The sequence below is a fragment of the Argiope bruennichi genome, chromosome 5, assembly GCF_947563725.1.
Source record: "Argiope bruennichi chromosome 5, qqArgBrue1.1, whole genome shotgun sequence".
NCBI lineage: Eukaryota > Metazoa > Arthropoda > Arachnida > Araneae > Araneidae > Argiope > Argiope bruennichi.
In genome coordinates this window covers 87,906,517-87,932,079 of record NC_079155.1, presented here as the reverse complement: position 1 = coordinate 87,932,079, position 25,563 = coordinate 87,906,517, and the positions used below count along the sequence as shown (strand labels likewise).

Below are 25,563 nucleotides of genomic sequence, written 5' to 3'. Positions count from 1 at the left end.
AAACAATAATGAAATAAAATAACTTTACAAAGATGGCCTGTTTTTGATGACGTCACGATTCAAAAATGGCGCCCTATTGGTTTGAATGTAAATGAGAGTTATAGAGTAGTGTATCAAGTTTCATCGTTGAAACGTGCGCAATTGAAGCAATTTGAGGGATATACGAATTTGAATAACTCCAACTGTAATCACGTAGCCGCTTGGTATGCAAATTTTTATATCCGTTAATGGCTTTTTGGAAGTGAATTAGGAGTTTAAGGGTGAAAATGATATTTGCATTCTTAAGAGAATTACCGAGAGAATCAGTCGTTTCATCCGCAGTAAAAGAGGTACTTGCGTGTTGATATTTATCTTTATGACTTTAGCTTTGTTGTTTTAATAAGAAAAAGTTGTTTAGGAAATATCAGAATAAATGTGCGGTATTTTGAAAATATATTCCAAAATAAACAGCTCTTTAAATATATTTGAGTGTTTTGAGAAATTGACATTTTCTTGACTCTTTGTTTCTAATTGGATAGTTCCTTTTTTCGTCAGAGTTTTTTAATAATTAATGACGTGCGATTTTAAGAAAAATTTCCTTTCATTTATACATCATTCAGATGCTTTTACTGTAAAAATATTGATGAAATAATAAAACTAACTTACTTATGATTTGAAATTTATTTTTGAAATTCCATCTTTATAAATAATATTTTGTTTTAAATTTGCTAGCAACATTTAATAGCGAAAACGATTACAATTCTAATTTCGCTGTGATTTGCTTAAATTTATTCTTTTAGTCAAGTAACAGCTCCTGTTTCAGAATATAAAACTTTTGAAAACAGACTTAATTAAAAATAATGGTTAGTTGATATTTGATTTTTTTTAAAAATTAAAAATAAATCAACTATCGAAACTTACTTATTGAGGCATTAATAATGAGAATATTTTAATATCTTCGTACAAACTTGATAAAAATTAATCAAACTTTAAAAGATGACCATATTTTTTTACCATTATCTCTTAATGTATTTGATTGCCTTATATTTTTAAATCACTTCATGCATTTTCTGGTATATGAAAAAAAATAGCAATGCAATAGTTTATAAATTTTAATGAATCTCCATTCCATGACAATTCTAATAAATCTCCAAAATTGTTTATCGGACCTCCCCTCCCCCCCTTGAGATCAAAAGTCTATTTTTGGAATTGTGTCTATCAATTGGTTCGTGAAAACAATAAAAACGGGACAAGCTAAGCAAATGAAGCTTAGTTTGTAATCTTATAACTAACACTATAGATTTAAATCAAATTTGGACAAAATTCTTGGTAGATTGTTTGTTTATCAGTTTATTTAAATGTCGCGAATAAGATTATTAAAAAATGTAAGATTAGTAAGTCAAATTTCAGCGCATGAAATTTACATCAAAGTTATACACTTGTATGGAATTTTCAATTAAATTTATCAAATGTAGATTTTTTTTGTATGTGAACATCGTAACTCGAAAACGCTATAAGATAGATACATGTTATTTAGTATGAAAGAGGCCATCACGTCAAAATTACAAATCAATCAGCAAAAGGAAAGAGTCCAAAATTACAACTCGGTCCTTTTTTAATGCGACAAAATTAAACGTAAAATACATTATATTGTATAAGTATAAACGAAAAATAATAGAAAATACACAAGTTCGTTATATATTACCTTAAAATTATTAAAAGGAGGACATCTTGTCTCCACAAATCAATGTCTTTATCATTTATTGTATTTTATAAATTTGTACTACTTTGTACATAAATGTATATTTTTTAATTTTTATATAAATTTTTTATAAAATTCACTATTTATTTATTTTTATTCAATACTAGAATCAGCGAATACTAGAATCTAGAATCAGCTAGAATAGCTGCCGAATCACATAAGAGCTACACATTCCAAATTATAAAATATATAACTTTATAATATAATATAAGAAAAATAACATTACAGGTAGACGTAATATAAGATATATGAAAACGCATCTCAGAGTTATAGAAAGAAATTCAAAATTTTATAATTTTCCTTTTAAGGATAAAATTTCATTGCACGGGATATCAACTAATGGGTTTCAAAATTAGTTTCTGCTCAAATGTTCTATTATTTTAAAAAAAAATGTTAGTATCGTGTTCAAAGTTATTTAATTGTACTTAATGATGAGCTTTTAAGTAATGATCAGCCCATTTTCAGATGAAACTTATATGATTTCTATAAGTAATCATTGAACATTTAGACATCTTTAATATTATTAACATTTATTAATTTCGGATAAATATGCTCGTACTAAATTGGGGCTGGACAGATATAGGAGGATTGATTCCAGAACTATTACAATAAGCAGCAAACGAAAAGAAAATAATATGTAATTTTAAAAAAAATTTCACATTGGATGTAAATTTATTTTTGATTGGATCTTCAAAAATAATCAATTTGGCTAACTGAAAGAATAAGGTTCAATCAATAAACATTTTTGATTGGATCATCTATCTTCTCATCGCCATCATTAATCAACTCTTAATTTTCCGTTTTATCAAATATTATATCAAATATTTTATTAAATATAGTGAAACAGCAAAACTATAATCAAAAAATAGAGAGGAAATTTTTTTTTTCAAGAGGAAGCATATGGAATGTTCAGGCATTCCTTTTTTTAATAAAAGAATGGCTAATCTCTCGAAACATTCATACGTATTTTTCAAAAAATATCTATAGATAGTGCCAAAGCAAATCTTTTCTGACAGAAAAAGTGTCACAAAATTATTTTCTGCGAAATAAGTAAGGAAGGAGCAAAACTTTCAATAGTTTTGTTTTATATATTTTATCAACATAATAAGATTCTCTTTTGAATTTTAAAAAATCTGAAAAATTCTGAATTTGGAAACGTGATAAAATTTTTCTAAAGTAACTGATATGATGAAAAGATATTTTCACGAACAAGGAAAGCACGTGAATAAAGTTCAAAACCTTTATTTTAGGCATTTTATGGAAGAAGAGGACAATTAAAAAAATATTTGTATGATTCCTAATTTTTTCTAAAAAAAGAAGTATTTTGAAATTTTCAAGAGTGAAAAAGGAAGGGAATGGGAATGGATTTACTAGCTTTGCTTAAGATATTTTATGGAAAAAGGATAATTTCCAGAAATATCTATGCACATTTCCGAAAAAAGGAAAGCAAGATGTATTTCATGCTATTTTCTTGGTGTAAATTTTTAAAAAAGATATTATATAGGGGCAAAATTTTTCTAAAGAAATTAACAAAGCGAATTTTTTTTTCTCAAGAAACGAATGTAATATTTCAAGGAATATTATGAAACATGTTTTATGAAAGAAAGAATAATCATTTAAAAGATTAATACATATTTCTGAAAAAAAATTGTATGTTGTGTTATGACAAAATTTTTCTAAAGGCAATGATATTGCAAATGTGTTTTTTTTCATTAGGGAAAATGAAGGCAAGCGAAAGAAATTTTTTAAAAACATTGTTTCAGATTTATTTAGATATTTTTTAAAGAAGCGATAATCTCATGAAACATCCATGCACTTGAAAGGAGAGAAAATTAATTTTTACAAAAATAAGTCAAACATATCACTTCAGTTAGCCAGAATAGGATAATCTTTTTTAAAGGAGGCAAGTAGGACGCAAAAGTGCGGTTGCTCAAAAATAAGAATAAAATAAAGGAGAGTGAACAAAAATTAAAAGCATTGTTTCAGACTTGTTTAGGCTTTTTTACAGAAGTGATAATTTCCAGAAGCATCCATGCATATGTAAGGAAAAATAATTAATTTTTATCATCAATTTTTACAAAAATAAATCAATAATATCACTTCAATTAGTCAGAATTGGATTATTTTTTTTCAGAGGGACCAAGTAGGAGGCAAAACTGCGGTTTACTCAAATATGGAAAAAAGAAGACAAGTGAAAAAAAATTAAAAAGCATTGTTTCAGACTTGTTTAGATTTTTCTAAAGAAGCGATAATCTCCTGGAATATCCATGCATATATAAGGAAAAATAATTAATTTTTATCATCAATTTTTACAAAAATAAGTCAAGAATATCACTTCAGTTAGCCAGAATAGGATTCTCTTTTACACAGGAGGCAAATAGGAGGCAAAAGTGCGGTTGCTCAAAGATGAGGCGGTGAATCTCCGGGTGCAGAGAGCAAACAAAGCAGAATGGAAAAGCAATGTTTGCCGAGCGCGGGAAGCAAAAAGCAGGGCAAAGAGAGAGAGAGAGAGAGAGAGAAAGAGCAGATTCGAAAAAGATGAAAGGGAAGAGAAAGGGGGGGGGGAGAAATGTTGGCAATGAGCCGCAAACAATGGGATTCAAATCCAAGGAAGATTCCCATGGAGGCCAAGAAAGCTGGGTTTTCTGTGGTCGTAAAAGTTACGGAAAAAAGTACTTTCTAAGATGGAGAAAATTTTAAATTATCTTTTTTAATGTAAATTAAGAGTTGAGTACAGTATTCTGAATTAATGGTAATGACATTTCATTAAAATAAAAATTCTGCTTTTCATATTAATTTATTTGAAATGCATTGCTTGTTTTTTTTTTAAATGATAATCATAATTTCCTTTAGTAAGGGGATAAATGTATTATTATTTAACCGTCTCGACAACTCTCATATATCTTTTATTTATATTATCTTATAAAGGGTTTAATGATGTTTTTTAGCTTTTTTTTTCCTTCTTTTCTTCCAATTATGAGTCAGTGTTCGAAAAGTATGATTTTGATAAAGAAATTCAAACTTTATTCGCTAAATGTGTAAAGCCAGGCCTAAAGGAAGTTCATTGTTAACAGTGCCGGCCTTCTCTATAAAGGGGCCCGAATGCAAAAAGCCATTTGGGGCCCTATTTTTTGTGAAGTAAAAAAACAAACACGAACATATATTATTAATGCATGTTCATTTAATGCGTGATTTTGTTTTTGCTATTAATTACTTCAGGAAAATTACTATTTTTCTGTAATTTCTTTTTTGTAGCTTAACTTCAAGTGCATTTAAGAGTTTTGCACGCATGCTTGACCGAAGATGATTCTGCAATCATTGCTTAATAACAGCGTCAGTCGATGCTCAGCCAGACACGTGGAAACAAACTTGTAAACTTTCAGTACGTGTAAACGCTATTATTTTTCACAACACTATTTTAATTCTTAATCACGAGGGGGCCCCCACAGTCGCGGGGTCCCGATGCGTTGCACCCACCACACACCCCAGATGGAAGGCCCTGATTGTTAATATCCAAATCTATTCTCTAGATGATTTTATTAGAATATATCATTTTCTGTCTTAAAGCTAAATTCGAAAAAAAGATTAAAATATGTGAAAATAAAATTGAATTTCAATGACATTAAAATTAAATCGACACAAATATCAATAAATTTTTTTAGCTAATAATACAGAAATATACGAATTTCGATTATTCGAACCGAGTAAGCAGAGGATTTATAAAAAGTTACGTCTGATATAAACTATTATAGAAATGTTTAGAGATTAAATATATGATATTCATAACATACTACAAACGATACTTCCCGACGATTTAGAGATAAGATAACTTTTTTTTTTTTTGCTGAAAAAGTCAATTATAGTATGTTTCAGAAGATAATTTAGATAATAAAGGATTCCTAGACACAAAGCTACCAATATTCTCTTATATATATCTTATCATATCTCTTATACATCCCTTTTTAATATATATCTTTTACAGATTTTATCTATCTTATATTCTCTTACTACTAGGAATACTACATCTTAGGTTTTTCTTAGTATTCTTAATAATTTAAATCATTATGATTGTCCAGATACAAAACTAGAACTCTTTTTGAACAAATATATAAAACTGCTATTTTCGAATCTTATTTGCATCATATAAATGATACAGAAATAAAATATCGTGTATAGTAGAAGAAAATATTATCATTCCTTTAGCAATTTATGTAGATATAGATACGAAAATAACAATTTTTTTAAGACAGATATGTATGACTAGTGTTTCTCAGTCCTATTCTTATTTTATATTGAGGTATCGTATATATGATAGAGAAATTAATTATTAGTAATTCAGTATTTAATTATTAGTTAAATATTATTAGTATCAATATTAAAATGCAGAAAATATACAAAAAGATAGTAAAAGTATTTGCAATTTTTTTAGTAATACTCATTAATGTTACCTGATTTTTTTTTATTTCAATCTATTTTCACATTTGTAATTTATTTATTTGTCTTTTCAATTGTTCATTTGCTGCCATCTATTATGAAACTTTATCCTCATTCTCATGAACAAAATTCTATATTTGAATCGAAAATTCTTACAGTGAATAAATTTGAAAAATATACTATTGGCCTACAATCTTAGCAATGATATTAAGGTAGAAAATAACTTTTCAGAATTTCAATATTTCTATGAAATATTCCAATATCCTAATTAAATATTTTGGCCATTTTGATATTAATAAATAATTTTATGGAATTATGAAAAGGAAATATTTGAGCGAAACATCAAAACTAAACTCACAAAAAATTAAAGATTTTGTGTATGAAAAACAATTAATCAGATTGGTTATTTGAAAGATGAATAAAAGCTTTGAATATAACGAATCTATATTTCAGCTGTTATGTCTATGTAATAATCTATGAATCTATGTTAGAATCTAACGAATCTATGCTTCGAGGGTTGCTACATAAATTGAAATTATTCCAATTTAGATTACAAAAGAAAGCCGTTTATATCTCAACAAGCATAGTTAAGTAAAAATTAGCAAATTAAACAGACTTTTGAAGCAACAAAGATGTGCATAAATCAGTATGAACTGAAATGGTCTCATCACAAAATACGAAAGTATTTTTCAAATTATTTCAAAATATTTTAAGAAATGACCAGGAAATCTACAAATTTCAAAAACATAAATTATCCAAACTCCTTGAACAGTAGTCAAAATAAAGAAGAAAAAAAATAGCCAGAAATATATTTTAGACCCAAAACATAATGATGAGCCGCTTAAAGTCTCACAGCGGGACCCTTGTCCGCTTCACAGCAGGATAGGTTTTGCCATGGTGTCATCCCAGACAATATCTCCGACATTCGCTGAACGAACTCCGATTCCGTTTCAACTTGGCAAAGCATTTTTTTTTAGCATTTTTTTTTCTCATTCATCCGACCATTCCTCCTCTCTTTCGACTATTTTTTTCTTTCTTTTTTTATGAATGTCGGGGGGCCATTTGAAGAGGAACCTAGGTGCCCACAAAAGGGTCTTTCGGACTCTTCAAGCTTCCAACCCTGATGTCAGTCAACTAAACCAGGCTTCAATTGTGGTTACCATTGGGTGGCGTTTGCATAAGGATGGAAACTCAACTAAGTTTCTTTGGCGATGGTACAAGAGGAGGAAAATACAAGAGAAAAATAAAGATAGGTTTCCCCAGTCTACGTACTGCCAAGTGTCAGTCAAGTGGTATTTGAATTGACTATTACAAGGTACTCTAAAAAGAGCGGCTTTTCTTTAAGGCCTCCTTTTTTTCATCCTCTTTCCGACCCTCCACCCTTGATTTTTATTTATTCCTTTCTGTTTTCACTTGCAAAAATAAAATTTTGTTGTTGTCAATGGATCTGTTTCACACGATGTTCTTTTTTGGTAGGCAGCAGATTATACGACTTGCATATCAGCTTTTTATCAACGGAAAGGTATTAATATAATTTATCATATTTAACAAAATTATCAGTCAATTATTAACGTTATAAGTTACAGAAACATTATTATCAGTTACGTTAAATAAAGTTATATATTTTTATTAACTACATTGTTATTAACGTTATAAGCTACAGAAACGTTATTATCAGTTACATTAAATAACGTTATATATTTTTATTAACTGCATTGTTATTAACGTTATAAGCTACAGAAACGTTATTATCAGTTACATTAAATAACGTTATATATTTTTACTAACTACATTGTTATTAACGTTATAAGCTACAGAAACGTTATTATCAGTTACATTAAATAGCGTTTTATATTTTTATTAACTACATTGTTATTAACGTTATAATTAATAAAAATATGTATCAGCAAGTTGGGAATGCTTTTTTCCCCATATCATTTGAAAAAAAGGGGGTGGGGCGTGGGAAGAAGACACAAATATTGAGAAAAAATTCTTTGCTACAGAAGTGAGTTGATTAATTGTTCCGACAAGCAATAAAAATTATTATAAGGTTAAATGAATTATCATTAAAAAATTTTCATTATGAAATATGCATTATTATTATTGTTTAAAGTAAAATATATATGGCAAAGTCAGATTTTATGATTTAATATTATTAAATAAAAAAAAACGAGTAAAAGAGAAGAAGAAAGATTCATTTAATTTCCCTCGGCAAAGTAAACATCTGTCATTTTAATATTTTAAATATATATATACATAATGAAATAATGTATAGATTTTCCAAGATTTTAAGCATCTTTCTAAGCCAAGAATTCTAATAATGCTGACATTTTAGTTTTGCTTCGCCCTTAAATGAAAGAATATAAAACTGAATAAATAACATATTCTATTCTACAAAATGAGTAATTCAATAAGTGAAGCTTTAAGGATTTCAAGTGAATAATTTAATATCGCTAGACTGATGTAATTTTTTCGTTCTTCCTTATATTATACAATTGGAAATCAAAGCTATTTAGCAGCAGATCATGGCCAAATCTAGCTCTTAAGCTAGAAAAACGGAACTGGTCTAAACTTTACGCAATCGAATAATGCAATGATAATTAATTCAAGTTTTTAAATATTAAAAATACACCAAAGAATTAAAAAAAATGAGAATGTCTTCTGTAAAGAAAAATTTATCACCAATAAGAATTATAAATGAATTAAAAAAAAGTCCTCTTTTATTTACTAGAATAAAATCTTTAATCTTTTTAACCATTTTTTTACGTGTTGCCAAAAGCTTACTTTAACAATTTTTTTGGTTTGTTTAAATTTTGAGAATAATTTATTTTTACCTTAATATATTAAAGAAATTACTTAAAATTATTCTCACTTGTTGATAAGATATGAAAAAAAAAAAAAATATGAGATGTGAGAAACAAACATTAAGTGACCTTCTTGTTACAATTGTGTACGCTGAATATGGTTCATCATAGTTTGAACTGTCGAAACGAGCACAATGCAGTTTAAAATAAATACAATAAAAAAGCCTAACTATACTTACATAATCTCAAACCTGATTTAAAAATTAAATTTTGTGCAAAAATGATTTTTGTTTTAATATAAGTTTTTAATTTCTAAAATAAATTAAACAATTTTCAAATAATGCATGTTGCAAATAATTTTTCAAATTTTATTTAAAAAATATATATATACGTATGATTCAAAAACTTTGAAAATAAATATTTTTGAAAAATTTCATCGTCTGTATTTTGCCTTAAAATGATTAATATTAGGTTGTGTAATGATTTTATGTGCTGGTAATTTAAACGCATTATTATCCAATTATGATTTTTCTTCATAATACTTATCCTAAGAATTCTACTTTTACAAAAAAAAAAAAAAAAAAAAAAAAAAATGGAAAAAAAAAAAACTTATTGCAATATAAATTTTTATATATCTTATCTTTTATCTGATCATCAGTAAAGAAAAAACACGATTACATTTATTTTATTGAAGAATTTGCATTCAAGAATTTTGAATAAAATATAAAAGAACATTAAAAAATTATAAGAATTTTTAATGAAGAGTTACAAAGTAAACTAAAGCCTTATTTCAACAAATGACATCGGAACAAAAATATATGATCTATTAATTTTTCTTCAACATAAAAATTTTTTTCATATACTGAATCAAATAAAACCAGAAAAAAAAATGTTTCATATTCTCCAAACGATTTTATTCAGGGACCCATTTTATTTGGATTCAAAACTGAAGTAATTAAAAGCTTTAAATATTGAAGAAAATTGACGTTATTGAAAAAAAAGAGTTTATGTTAATCATAAATCATCTGAAAAAATGCTTAGTAGTTTATCAAAAGACACAAAAGGGAGAAATTAGTTATTACAATATAGTTAAAATATTGATAAAAAGTAGAGAGTTTTTTAAATTCACAAAGTAACGAATTAATAACCTCCAAATTAAAATTTGGGATTATGTAACTTTCATTATTCTAATCGATATAACAAAGAATCGAAAAATAATTTTCTAATATCTTGATTTGCACAATTTTATATCTTTACTTTACTGTTAAATATTCTATACATACAATTTTTTTGCATCAACAGTAAAGTAAATATCTGTTTGACAAAAATTAAATTATCTATTTAATCTGATTTTTTTAGTATTAGTAACTCTAACTGCACTTCTTTTTATTCTTTTTAATAATTCTTTAAAATATCTTTGAAACTTATTTAATTATGAATATTAAATATTTAAATTATCTTATATTCTTAGCTTATGTTTACATCATCATGTTTAAACATTATTTATTATTATTATTATTCTTAATTCTCAATATTTTAGAAGTAAAACGTCGAACAAACGGAAATAAACTCTTATATAAAAAAGCTGATACTGAACATAAATTAGCTGTATTAAATGCAAACAATGCAAAAGTTTCTACAATTTATGGCTAATTGGACAAGAATATATTTCTTTATTATTTCATCTTCTTATCTTACATCTAAATCTCTCATTAGTTTTTCAGCAGGTATCAAGCCAGCGTTGACAGCAATTCTGCTAAATCCTCTCCGCAACTAGCTGTAAAAGTCGCGGGTACGAGGTCTCATTTCTACCGCTAAGCGCTTCACAGCTGTTCGCTTTCAAGTGCGGCTTCACACATTGCCGATCCTTTGGATGAGAAAAAGATAAAACTGGATCGTCTAGCACAAGTATTCGGTTAATTAGAAACTCGCAGTTCAAATATTAGATCGACGCAACTGATCTAGGTAGAGGATTTATCATTGAGATAAATGTGTTGGCAAAAAATCAAATGAATTCGCGAAACAAAGAACGAGAACAATTGAAGGATATTTGATAAACATCTTTCTTCAGGTTAAATATCTTTTTCAATGATATCAAACGCTAGTTTAATAACGTGACTTTTTCTTTATTTAAAATACTTCTTTAATTTGTTTCGTATTTTTTTATAAGAAATTATTTTTTAAAAAATTGAATTTTCCTTTTGGCATCCCTATTAGCAATAAAGCTTATAAAGTATCATATTCTTTGTTTCTATTATAATGTAGGAGTTCTGTAAGAAGAGAATTTTAGTTAATTAATTAGTTTAAGCCTTAACTCATAATTATGAATGCATTCGTGAATATACGATGTTTCAAAACAGATTTGGCAATTAACGTGCTAAATTATATAAAAAGGACATAAAATTGTAGTTAAATTTTCATCATTTTTCTGAAGAATATTTTTTAGATTGAAACATACTAAACGCATTTATTTTATATGCAACGTTTTCAAGAAAACATCTATTATTAGCTCACAATTTTTATTTATCTTTAAATTTTTAGAATCAAAATGCAGTTTAAGTGTAAAATTAGATACAAAATTAAATTTTCAAACATCTGTTGAAAAGAATAGGAAGAGGCTATTTTGGGAGTTTTTTCTCTATTTCTTTAATTAACTATAAAATTATCATTTAAGATATCTAATTCTGGATTTATTGTGATAGCAATAAAAAATAAAAGTATCAGAATTGTTATATCAAATAATAAAAAAGATGCTTTTTTTAAATACCTGTCAACAGTTATTTAGAAAAATAAAAAATAATTTAAGATTAAACAATTTATTTCCTTTGGTCTATTTTAAACGCTAATTAAAAAAAAATCTCAAATCATCAAAGAAAAAAAATGAATGAAATAGCTTTTATGTATAATGCTGCATATCGATGATAAGTAAAAAAAAATATGAATACAAAATAGACACATGAAATTAAAAAAATAATATGCTATTTTTTAATAACTAAAATAATTCATTTCTGCAGGAAAGACATAATCAAGGATAGGTTAAAGCTTAGTCAGGACAAAAAGTTTGGCTAAAATTCTAATGAATATATAAATATTACAATCTCATCAGGTAAGTTTAGATGTAAAGAATTAAATAAAAAATTTGTTAAGATATTAATATTAAAAAAATGTCAAGTTGTAAAATTTTGAAAATGTGCCTTTAAAATTTGCTTGAGGTAATTTAAGATAGTATGCATTGAAATTCAAGACGAGTAAAATGTTAAATTAATAAATATTTTGAAAGATTCTAAAATTTATATATTCAGTCTAAATGCACTGAATTTTTTTTAAATTCAGAAACTGATACTCGAATAAATTTCAGTGCATTTGTACAAGTATTAATTCTCGTTTAAGAATTATTTTAGTTTCTTTTTAAAACAGCTGTAAAAGTTGAAAATTAAGATTTTTATTTTTATAATTTTATCTCAAAATAATTCGTTGAAATGAAATTTTTTTCGGGATCTCGAAATAATAATCTCATTTCAAATAATTTTATCTTCATTATTTTATTTATGAAAAAATGAGAGATAAAATGTTGTATTGCGTTTTCGTTCATTTTTTTTTTAATTTTTGTTGCTGAACATATTATTTCATAGTTATTTCTTTAACAAAACAAAACTTTCTGATCAGAAAAAAAATATTCATTATAAAACATTCGTAAAAAAGATACACATATTATACAGAATATCCCAAAACAGATTTTACAAAAGTTTTTGCATCATTAAAATGCAAACGTAACTACTCCTTTAATTTTCTTCGTAAGAAAGTTTTTTCCATTTTTCAAACATAATACTTTTATTCTATTAAAATTATAAAAATATCTCATAATGTCGAATATTCTTTATTCATTCGTTAATTATTTCTTACGAATACTTTTTAAAAGTTAAAAGGGCTTTCATTCCGATGAAATTATAAAATGAAATCGATGAAATATCTCAGCAATTCTTCAAATAAGAGACGAAAGGTTGCGTTCTCTCTAATGATCATTATCGTCTGCTGTAAGCTTTAAAAAACAAAGTTGGAAGTTTTTGTTGGAAAAAAAACTTTTCTACTAGATTTAGAACAAGTTTTTGATTTTTTATCTTCATTACGTAATACCTTTAAAATTCATTACCGATTATTTTTTATCTTTCCCAATAGCTGTTAATAGTTTTAGAAACAGATTTAACTATTTAATGGATATCAAGTCTCATAAAATCTTCATTAATTAAACAATTTAAAAGGTTTTTAAAAACAGTTTTTGAATATGCATCATTTTAAGGTTTTTATTCAAACTCAAATCATATTTGAAAATTGTAAAATTCTGAGGTAATATTCTTTCTTTCAACATTTATTATTCTTTACTTTACTATGATTATTATTGAGTGTTATTACTTTTTATTTTATTATTAATAGTAGTAGTAGTAGTAGTACTTTTATCACATTTATCAAATTTGTATATACTTGCAATTTTCGTTTGTTTTTAAAATGAAACCAGATATTTGTATAATTTCAAATTATTATTTCTAGATGCAGAGAATTGAGTTTTAAAATGATTGGCTTACTCAATTACTAAAAAGATTAAGAACTATCGTCAAGTCTTTTTTTTATTTAAATTATATGCAAAATATTTTGCATGATGTATACGAAATTTAAAGGTAAATCTATTTTTGTTCTTTGTTACGAGGAAATTATGAAATATTATCGTTTAGGGAATATAAATTATTTTTTGATAAAATTTAATTTTCATTCAATGGTTAACTAGTTGAAAACTAAATGTTTTAAATAAAAATTTGGTGAATCATCTCAACCAGTTGAATCATTTATTGATTATTAGCACCCATAAAGGTTTTAATAATTATAAATTCAGTTAGTTAAGTTTAAAAAATTATGAATAAAGTTTAAACCGACTTTTTGTTTGTGCTTGAATTAAACAATATAAACCTTCGAAAAGGCAATATTTGTTCTTACTGAAAGCAACCTTGTTTAAAATTATTTTAATTTTACTTTTTTTTTTTTAAAAAAAAGAATTAATATATAGAATAGATTGAAAGAAAATTTAAAAAAATCTTAGCTTTAAAAAGAATCTTAAATAAAATGCTACTTAATACAGTTTGTGAAAGAACAAAATGCTATTTAGTGTTTGAATTTATAAATGAATGCAAAAATGCTAAGGGTTTTTTCTGTATATTCTTATTGAAATTAATTTGCTATAGCATCTAAATATATTTAGTTTAATGCTTAATATATTTAGAATATACACCAGATATAATGACTTAATATAGATGTATGGAGATAAAATTCATAAATATGAAAGAAATATCATTTAGAACTTTATTTATTCCAAATCTTTTATGCATTTCAACTATAAGTTTAAAATATATTATTAATTAAACAGTTCTTTCAGTTAGGCACACGCTTTTATATTCTTTCAGTGTTTTTAAAATGAAACTATTTGTTACAGTTAAAAATAAAAGTTTAAATTCAAGAACAGTTATTTGTTTATTTTAATAGATAAAACAAATTTTAATATCTGAATTAAATTAACTGCAACTGAAGTTCAATCAACTTACGATATGTTTAATTATTCTAAATATTTTATTAATACATTGTTTGAAAAAATATTCCGTCATTTCTCAGCTGAAATTTGTTCTTGTTTTGATCAAGCCTTCATTTTGAAACAAACTCAACTACACATATGAAATAAATGATATGCCTGTATTCATGAAATTTCCAGGAAGATTAGATTTTATAAATCAAAAATAACGATTTTCGAAGAAATGCATTGAAAAATACTAGTAATAGAGACAATATTTAAAAAGCTCAAACTTCATTTCTAGTGAAATTAGAGAAATTTTTAAAGAAATTAGACTTTGTAAAACAAAAACTAACAAAAATTCATAAATCCTTGAAGTAATGTATTGAAAGATTCATTTAGAGATACAAATTATAAGTTTCCAAAAATTGAATCAGTAATAAATACGGCCAGTATGAATTTTGTTTGATGCTTAACTGAGGTTTAAAGACTATCATTATTTTGTATACACATATCTGATAATTTGAAAATTCTGTCTAATGTGAAATTCACGATTAGGTAGAAACTATTTAATTGAAATTATCATCTAATCAAAGAAAAAAAGAATAACTTTCCCAAGCTTTCTGCTTCTAAACATCAATTATAATTACCATGAAAAATTATTTATTAAGCAATATCAAAGTAATTATGAATGATTCTCTTTCCAATTACTATACATAATATTTGAGAAGTACATCTGGAAGTACTTAAATGCATTTCGTTTTGTTAATGAAGATATTCGAAATTACCAGCATTCCTTTTTCACTTTTTCTGTTGCATTATTTATAATTATTTACCGTTGTAATTATTCTTACACCTTTTCGACATTTGAGGATCAAAATAATCTCAATAAATGGAAGTGGGTTTTACTTTCTCTTATCCATCCGACTGGCAAATACTTCGATAATTCTCAAGTTTTAAGAAGTTGTACTTTTCTACATGAAGCCATCTATCTAGAATAACATCATGTTTACACATGATAAAAATTGAATAGTTTTAGCCCCCTGATGAACTATACCTTTAACCGTTACAAAAAATAATATTTAAATACATCGCCAAATTTGAAATTTCGCCAAATCTTTCAATCTAATCGTGTACTTATAAAAGAATGAACTAAAAATCACCAAAGAGTCGGTAGCTTTCAACTCTTTCTTGCAAACCTTTTTGCCGTCGATAACATCTTGTTCGTTCTCCAGAGTGATCGTTACCCTTTCAAGTGAGCAACGAATGGTGAGGTCGAAGAGAGCACTTGTACAGGAACTGAAGTACCTTTCCCGGGGCATTCTACCGAGATTGCTAGCTTGCTCTTTTACAGTACGGGAGAATGATAGGCTGATAAATGTGGGAAAATAAATGGCTCTAGTATTATTTTGTCCTGTAGAATGCGCTTTTCATAAGTCAAAAGTTCGTAACTCTTTCATGTCTAATGGTATGTATTATATATCATTATTCTATTTTGCAATGCGAATACATTTCCGTAATAATTTATTTAGTGTCATATTCTTTACAAAATCGGAAGATTCTTTTAAGTCTGAATCATATATATTATGTGCCGGCATTATATTCTCTGTGATAAATTTTTTCTCCGCCATTTCAAATCTGATTGAATTCTATAATACAAATAGGCCTTACATTTATAAACAATTAAAAGCCAAATGTGCATTATTTGAAAATATAGAGCATAAATTTGTACAGAAATATATATTCTTTAGAAAGCCAATGAATTTTTTTAATATAGTTTATTCATTAATAGATGCTACAAATAAAGGAAATGATCACTACTTATCTGAAATATAACTTTCAGAAAAGTTTTAGGAAATTATATTTTAAGAAGAAGAGTACATAAAAATACTAGGAAAGTTATAATATTTTAATGTAGAATTGTTATCGCAGGAATAAAAATTAGTATATAATAAAAATAAATTCATAGAAAATTTGTTTAAATTTATTAACTAACCAATAAATTATTTTTGTTGTTTCTTATGGATACATAAAAACTAAGTTCATCTAAGCCACCAATTAAGAAAAATTAGCATTTTAAATATAAGGAATGATAGTTACCAACAATTTTTTTAAAGGGAAAATATTTGTTACTTTTGAGAAAGCAAGTTTTAAAAAGTTGGGAACAAGAAGAAACAAATGAGGTAAGATATTTTATTATAAATCTGTAAATTATAAAGAAATTAAAAGGTGTGAAAAATTAATAAAAGGAGAAACTTGTTTAAATTTAGTTATTCGCCATTTAAATATCATCACAATTTCTTGAATATTACCCTTTATGCTTGGATAAGATCAAGATTTCTTTATTACAAAACTATCAGTTATTATATAAAGAATGATAGTAAACTTATTCCTACTCTTTAAAAAAACATTTAAGATGTCAACCAAGCAATTAATAATATTAAAATTATAAAGAAATCGATTCACCAATTTGCAAATAACAAATGAATAATCTATTAAAAAATAACATTGTATAAATATTTTTCAATTTTAAAGATCAGGGTTTTATTTCACAAATAAAATTGCAAAATTCAATACATAGAAGCAAGCATTTTTAAAAGTTTTAAGTTGCAGAAAATTTTTCGCCTGCCTGCGATCATGCGCTACAGCAACAATTTGAAATGCAGTTTTGATGTTTATGCCACGTGAATAATCGTAGTTTGATATATACGGATTTCAATTTCCTTTTATCAGTCACTAATTTTTCAATTTCAGGCATCAATGGCAATAACCTTGAAAACTATTTTGAAAACATTTTCAATGCTGGTGAAATATTTTAGCAGAATAATTTTCAGCCAATACACAAGAAAAGATTTTCCTTCTTTCTATACATATATACATATTTATACATATTTTACTCTCTCTCTGTATATATATATTGTTTAGTCATTAAATTTATATAATTTTTTACAGGTTACTTTCTTTGTAACACTATATTTATATAATTCTTTACTATATATTTTTATATCAGTTTATTATGTTAGGTTTCTTTATACCCCTTTTTATAAATTAAAATATTCTTTACCTGAAAGAATTAAGACACGCTGATTCATAATTACTTTTTAAACATATTTATTCAAACATATTTCATTTTAAAAAATTCAAATTCATTTAATTTCATCAAATTTATTTCGTTTAATTAAAATTTAAATATGAATTAAAAGTCGATAAATAAATATAACTTAAAAGCTACATTTTGTTTGAAACAATTCCTTTCAATTAAACATGAAAAATTAAGAAGCAACTTAGTGAAAAATTTTAAAATATTTTCTATATAAAATTTTTTATTTATGAATAGTGAATTGTACTGCATCACACTTTTTTTAGTGGCATAATATTTTAATCTTGTCAATTAATTTAAAGACTTCTCAGAAAATATAAGTAAAAATTTTAAATTTACAAATGATTTTAATGGGTATATATAAAGAGAAAGCATTGATTTATAAAATTTGAAGATCCGTCAAAAGTAAAAATGAAAAACATTTTAAGTATATCAATTTTAGTTCATTTCATTTTAAATCATAAAATAGAGACCATTATAAAAACATCCACAGTATTCGTATTTATCTATCCACATTATCCCTTATTTATTCCATCCACATTATCCATATTTAATTTTTAAACCATTTGAAAATCTCTGCATTTTTTTAAAAAATGTTTTTTTTTTAAATGTCTAGTATTGAAATAGAAAATTTTAATACTAGATATCAAAACATAATTTGAAACTTAAGGGGCTATTTAATTCAAAATTATCAGCCTACTGATGAATATTATAAACTTCATTTTAGAATACATTGTATTTCCAATATTCAAATAAACAATATATTTTGCAATATTTCTCATTTATGATAAAATATACTCTCTTCCTTTCTTTAGAGTTTACTTTCCAAACTTTCATATAGAGAAATAGTCAAAAATACAAAGTATTTTTTCATATTCAAATGAATAATAATAATTAAAAATATGGCTTGGAAAAAAGACAGAACAAACTAAACTCTGAATGTGAATACTGCATCAAATATTATTAGATGATAAATTTTACACAAAGTTTTTCTGTTTAAGCTGCTTTCAAACTCAAAACAAGTGTTTCTAAGAAACAAATAAAACTTACTATAAATGTTTTTTTTAAGAATCAAAATATGGAGAATACATTATATTCTTATAAACAAAAATTTACAGTTATTTAATAATTAACGCATGATTTGTACAGACATGCGAGATTAGCTAATTCAACTCCAACAGGGACAGGAAAAGTAAAATGCAATAAAGAATTTTAATAATTAAACGTATTCTTGAACAATTTGATTTATTGAACAGAAATCACTACTCATTTGCAGCTCTTTAAACTTCTGTGAAATATGGTTTCAATAATTGGTATTACCCTATCTATATATAATTACAAAATTAAGAAGAAAAAAAAACAAGTATTGAAAAATTTTACCTGTATATAATGTGGTAAAGGTGAGCAGTTGTAGTATGGTACATTATACAGCATGGTGATTTTTCTTTAAGACGATAAAAATTTATTTAAAAATTCTGTATTTCGACTTTTTTCGCTACATCTCTATACTAAAATAAGCAAATATAAGCAAAATTCATTTTCTGAAAGATCTGGTTTTAAACGTTTATTAACGTTCAAGCTCAGAAAGGGGCTATGCAAATAATATTGCCGGAGCGTATTCGGAGCCCAAGATACGACAATTCCCAAAATCACTTTTAGCAGATGAGATCAACGGACCACCTACCAGGGGGCGCTATCGCTCGGTTGCCGCCTTTATTGCTCTCTTATTGGCGGATTTCACAGTCTGGTTACCATAGTTACGCATCATCATCTCTAGGAAGGACCGGAGAAAGAGAACTCGAAAAAAGTATTTGTTCTTGTTAAAGAATGAAATAGTTTGAGATGAGAAAATGGAATAAGATTTTTTTTCCACAAATTTTTTTTAAAAGAATTATTTCTTAGTAAAAAAATTATCCAAAGGAGATTTCTCTTTTTTATTTTTGCTTCTTTTTTTTTTTTTCTTTCTGTCTTATTTTTTTATTTAAAAAATATTTTTCGACAGCTGCAGATTTTTTAACTGCTGAATTTTCCTTCGAAGGGTGTTTAAAAAAAGTCATTTCCAAAATTAAAATTAAAAAAAAAAAAGCAACGCATTGCGTTTTGAAAACTTTACTGTTTTTCTTTTCTTCTCTTTCTCTTTTCTTTTTCTTTAGTTTTTTCTTTTCTTCTTCTTCTTCTTCTTTTTTATTTTGGTAAAAAGTATCCTCTACATTTATCAAATAAAATTAAACAAGAATACATTTAGAAAAAGATGCCGAAGTTTTCGACTAGCGTATGAATGATAATTAAACAATCTTTTATATTTAAAAATAATATTGCTCTGTAGCCTTATCCGTTTTTTTTTTGTTAGTTTTCAAACTGTAAATATATAATACTTATAATCTAAAAACAGTATTTCATACAAACATTAATAGATCTTAAAGTAGAGTTATCGCAATATATTATTTGATCATTCGATTTCATTCCAATTTTTTTTCCTGATAAATTAAATCTTTTCTTTCTTGTTTTTCCTTTTACAAACAAAACTTTTTTAATTCTTACCAACATATCCTTTTTCATTTAAGGCTCTTAAAAATTGGACAGGTCTTTAATACTTTTTAATTTTTCAAATTTGAGAAAAAAAAATTGAAATGAGTTGAGTTGTAAATAATAAATAAAAATTTAATCTAATAAGTTAATTATTTATAAAATTCCCTTATTATTAAACCAGTAATTTTGTGTAATAATGACATATTAATTAAATTTACATTAGGAAGAATTTTTTTTTAAATATGTGAACTCCCAAAATGTTCAATACTTTCCATATTTGCAGATATTATTAATGTGCAAGAGGTCCCCTTAAGTTTTTTTTTCCACATTGACGATTTTACTTTTCTCTTAGTTTGAATTAAAAATGAATTATTAATGACTGAATATAAAAAAGAAATATGATTAAAATTTGATCTAAAATTAATTAATCTTCTTATCAAAGTCGGATATGGTTGCTTTGATCCGTTTTCTACAGTAATCATAAGTTGAACTGTTGTTTTAGAGGGAAAAGTGTCTTTGAACTTTTGTTAATCATAGGAAAGTGCAGATGAAACCAATTTGTGATGCATTGAAATGATTTATACTGACATAAAAATTTTGATGAATTGATCTCTGAATGATGAAAATTTATATAGTTTAATTTCAATGTGTAATCATATAAAAGAAGTCATTTTACGTGATGACTTCTACGTAAATTTTGATGAATTGATCTCTGAATGATGAAAATTTATATAGTTTAATTTCAATGTGTAATCATATAAAAGAAGTCATTTTACGTGATGACTTCTACGTAAATTTTGATGAATTGATCTCTGAATGATGAAAATTTATATAGTTTAATTTCAATGTCTAATCATATAAAAGAAGTCATTTTACGTGATGACACATGAAATCATTTTACAGGCATATGACAAGAACAACAACTGTAATCAATTTTGGCATTTAATGCTTTTTTTTCGCTTTTCATGTTAAAAACTCTCATGCGAAATCTATGGCACTTACTACATTTTCCAGATCATACATCTCGGCACTTACAACTTTAAGCGACACGTGATTGTATTTTTTTCAAATATTTAGAAAATTTTGGTTGATTTCCAGCTTTTTCCGAGTTGAAAACCTTAATATTTAGTATGTTTTAGCGCAGTTTTTTTTTTTTTTTGGTGAGGGTTTGGTTTGGGTACTATGTTTCCAATTTCCAGTTTTTCTTGCTGTTTAACATATAACACATTCACTGTTGGGATTGTATTAGCTATATCTCTCAAAAACTGTCATATTTTTTTTAGTAAATTTAATTAAACTAAACATAATAGAACGTCTCATCATACTCAAAGTAAAGAGAAGGGCAAGTGATGAGATGTTCTCTTTATCCAAGAGAGACAAATCAATTAAAATAATTCAATCCCATCAATTAAAATAGTTCATTTATCCATTTAATTATTGCATGAATCGTAAAAATATCACAAAAATAGCACTCGTTGAATACAAGGGACAAAAGTTTTTATATCTTAACCAATATCAATGCATCACACAACGAAATTTTAAAAAATTGATCATTTTAATTAATAATTTAAAAAATAAACAATAATTTTTAAAAAATAATTTAATTAAATAATAGAAAAATTAATGATAATTTAATCATGGCAATCGAGAAATGTCAGATCTTTAGGAAATAATATATGTCCATTTCAACCATACACAGAAACATGCATATTTCTCTGATAGCTAATTTTCAGTTATTAGGAAAATGCAGCTTTTTTCGACAGAACCACAAACTATTTTTAAGTGAATTTATAACCACAATTATGAAAGAAAAATGTTTACGAAAGGCGAAACGTAATATATCGCTGAAAGATTTAATATCAAAATATCGTACAATGAAATTCTTAAAAATATAAATATCATGAAAATCAAGAAATGATACATCTGTAAATAATAATATATATCTATTTAATTCTATATCCATAATTATAAATACTTCATTGATTACAAATTTGTGAATTAATCATTAAAATACAAGGTTTTTCGAAAGAAACGTGTTATTTTTGTATGGATTTATAACCGCAAATTTTTTTAATCCCAATTATAACCGCAATTACATCTATGATAGCCAACAAATGCATGGTATAAGTTTAAAAGAAGGATATTTTAAAATATCATGCAATGAGATACTTAAAAAAAAACTCTTCTATGGAAATCATGTGAAGAGGTGTTCACGTTCTTTATAAAACGACAAATGCCCACGCAGGCCATATATGCAGCAATAAATGTTCCAATCATTACAAATTCTAATTTTATCATTAAAATAGAAGGTTTTTCGAGAAAAAAAACGAATACTAATTTTTTAGAACATGTATCCATTAGCTATTTTTACACTAATTTATAAACACATATGCACTTATGAAAGGCAAAACATGTTGTAACTGTAAAAAATGGACTAATATCAAAATATCACGTTATGAGATATTTTTAAAAATAACTTCCAAGAAAATTACGGAAAGCCAAATCTTTACGAAATAACAAAGGCCCACTCAATCCATATCTTTAATGATAAATTATTCATTTTTTTATTTATTTTAAATTGGTCCTTAAAAGGAGGGAAGAATACAGAAACAGCTAATAAAACTACTTTTAAATAAATTGATAATAACACAAGATTATATTCAGGAAACAATTTGTGATAAAATCCAAACCCAAAACATGATATAACTCTAAAAAAATGGTTTATATATTCCAGGAAAACAATATAAATGAAGGCAATTTACCGATAAAAACGTAGATCTTCCTAAGAGCTTCTTCACAGTTGCCTCTCTCCTTTAAATGTTGCTTCTCTATTGCAAAATTTCCAATGTGAAAGCTGGAATCATACACGTGAATGAAGCCAATTTCCTGAAACGTGATTTGTCTAATAATTATGTTAGACAACACCCACGGGATTAAAATAACAGGTAAACACTATTTAGGGATCTTTTAAGCAGTTTCTGAGAAGTCGCGGTCACAGGTAAAAAGGGAAAGTTTTTTAAGAATCAAAGTGCTCTTACTGTTTTTAATTGAAATACGATAAGGAACAGCACATGAAGAGAAAAGTTAAAAAAAGGTTCATTCAGTGAGTTTCATGCAAAAAAGGGAAAATTAAAAATAATGAAGCAACTGAATGTAGCTAGTCACGTGTTCTGCGAGAGGAAAAATATCGTTATGTCGAGGAAAATATACTTTTTGGATTATTTTAAGTAACTCAGTTCATTTATTTCTGTTTTCTCCTCTGTTTTTAATAAGGTTATTTATTAGAAGATACTCAATATATCCTCCTCACACTTTCGCCGAACATGTGTTTGGAAATTTAGCATATTTCGGAGAAGCTATTGATATACTATTAGAGCTTTGAATATTAAGAAAAAAAATTATCTGATAGTTTGATCATTTACAACTTCTAATGCCAACGCAAAAAGCTACGAGGAACTTTATTATATATGCACTACATAATTAGTGCTGTTATGTGCCTCAAAGCTATAAAAAGCTTTCCATGAATCTAAACAGTTTTTATTTTTATCAGCCGCTTTTGGCGACTAGTTCTTTCATCGAAAATAATGGTTGCTGAAAATTTCAATTAGACCTTTAATGTAATTTGGTTTTAATAGCTTCATCAGCAAAATATTTTTAATTTTCAAATTTTGATAATTAATAATTAATGTTACTTTAGAAACCTTACACCGTTATATTCTTTGTATTATTCATTTCTGTGTATTTTCTGTCTATATCTTTGTAGGTCCATTTATATAACAGGAAAGAGCGGCAATGCTTAAAACGGGCACAGCTTAAAATTCTTTACTATTGCTTGATTTTTAAGTTAAGTTTTAATAGAACGTACAATGGAATTGCAAAAATTTTATTAAAAATGTATGCCTTATACTGACGGCTATTCAAAATGGAAATATAAGTCGAATGTTCATATCATAATCGTACACAACAAATACAAGAAGCCATGATGAAATATTTGAAGCCCAATGAAAACTATATAAATTTTTCACAATAAGGAAATATATTGTTGTGAAATAAGATAAAAACATTTCGAAAAAAATATTAAAAAAAAACCCCATAAATTATGCAGTAAAAATTGGAATCAAATAAAAACTATATTTTAAATTCTAATAAGACAAAAATTATTTAAAAGCAATATTTTTGAAAGTTATGATGAAAAAAGGTCAAAATTATGTGAAAAAATTTCGGAGTAAAAAAAGGTCAATTATGGTGAAAAAACGCTCAGAGGACAAAAAGTCCTCTTTTCTTAAATGAATTTAAAAAAAGATGTTTGTTAAAAAAATTTAAAAATTAATTATTAAGATGTAATTAATAATGATGAAAGTAAGATTTAATGTAATAATGATAAAATTTTTACATTATCAGTAAAATTTTTAAAGAATCTTAAGGTTTCTTCTAACTATATCTCACATTTAAAATATAAATTTAAATTTAAGAAATTAATTGAGAAAATACTATAATATTAAAACAGTTTTAATTAAAAGAAAAAGGTAAATTAATACACTGCTCAGAATGCTAGTGCTAATCAGCAAATTTTCAAACCCTGATTTTTGTATTTGTTGCCAGCTTCACAAATTAGTAATTAGAAAAGTACACGAACGAACTATTTGCAAAATTCCTTCAAGAAGTTTCAATATACTGTGCAGAACTGTTACTGAAAAATCTAATCAATAAGATTAATTAGACACATTGCAAATCAGTGCAATTTTGTAAATCATTAATCGCAAAATACATCCAAATTTGCAACATATTATATATAACAGCTTTATTTTAAAAGCTTCTTCTGTTTCGTACCAACCATCTTGAAATAAAAATTCCTATACCCACAAATTTAAAGAATTTTGAAATAAAGAATCATACCGCTGTATGATTACTGAATCTTGGAATAAATAATTATGTGGTAGCATGATTAAAGAATCTTGGAATAAATAATTATGTGGTAGCATGATTAAAGAATCGTGGAATAAATAATTATGTGGTAGCATGATTAAAGAATCTTGGAATAAATAATTATGTGGTAGCATGATTAAAGAATCTTGGAATAAATAATTATGTGGTAGCATGATTAAAGAATCTTGGAATATAGATTCACGTGGAAACAAGATTAAAGAATAATTAATAAAGAATCATGAGCCAGCATAGATAAAGATTAAATGATCACAAAGCATATAAACAACAACAAAAAAAACTGCTACATTTTCATATTAATGCGTTCTATTAGTATTATACCTGAGTGAATAGTAGATGGTTAAAGCAAAATAAAGACATACTTTTCCTACTATTTAATTTAATCTTTTAACTTTACTATAATAAAACAAGAAAATTGAAATTGAAATCCCTTAAAAATCTCTTTAAATAAATATATTAC

General features: G+C 25.7%; 1 protein-coding gene across 1 annotated transcript in view; it reads right to left on the bottom strand.

The window, feature by feature from the left end:
* Positions 1-19,237, bottom strand: part of LOC129969257 (eyes absent homolog 1-like) — a 188,858-nt gene extending 169,621 nt beyond the window's left edge. The window contains exon 1 of the mRNA XM_056083723.1: positions 19,011-19,237. Coding sequence (XP_055939698.1) covers positions 19,011-19,064 — 54 coding nt within the window. The 5' untranslated portion in view covers positions 19,065-19,237. The remainder of the gene's footprint in view (positions 1-19,010) is intronic.
* Between the last annotated feature and the right edge of the window lie 6,326 nt (positions 19,238-25,563).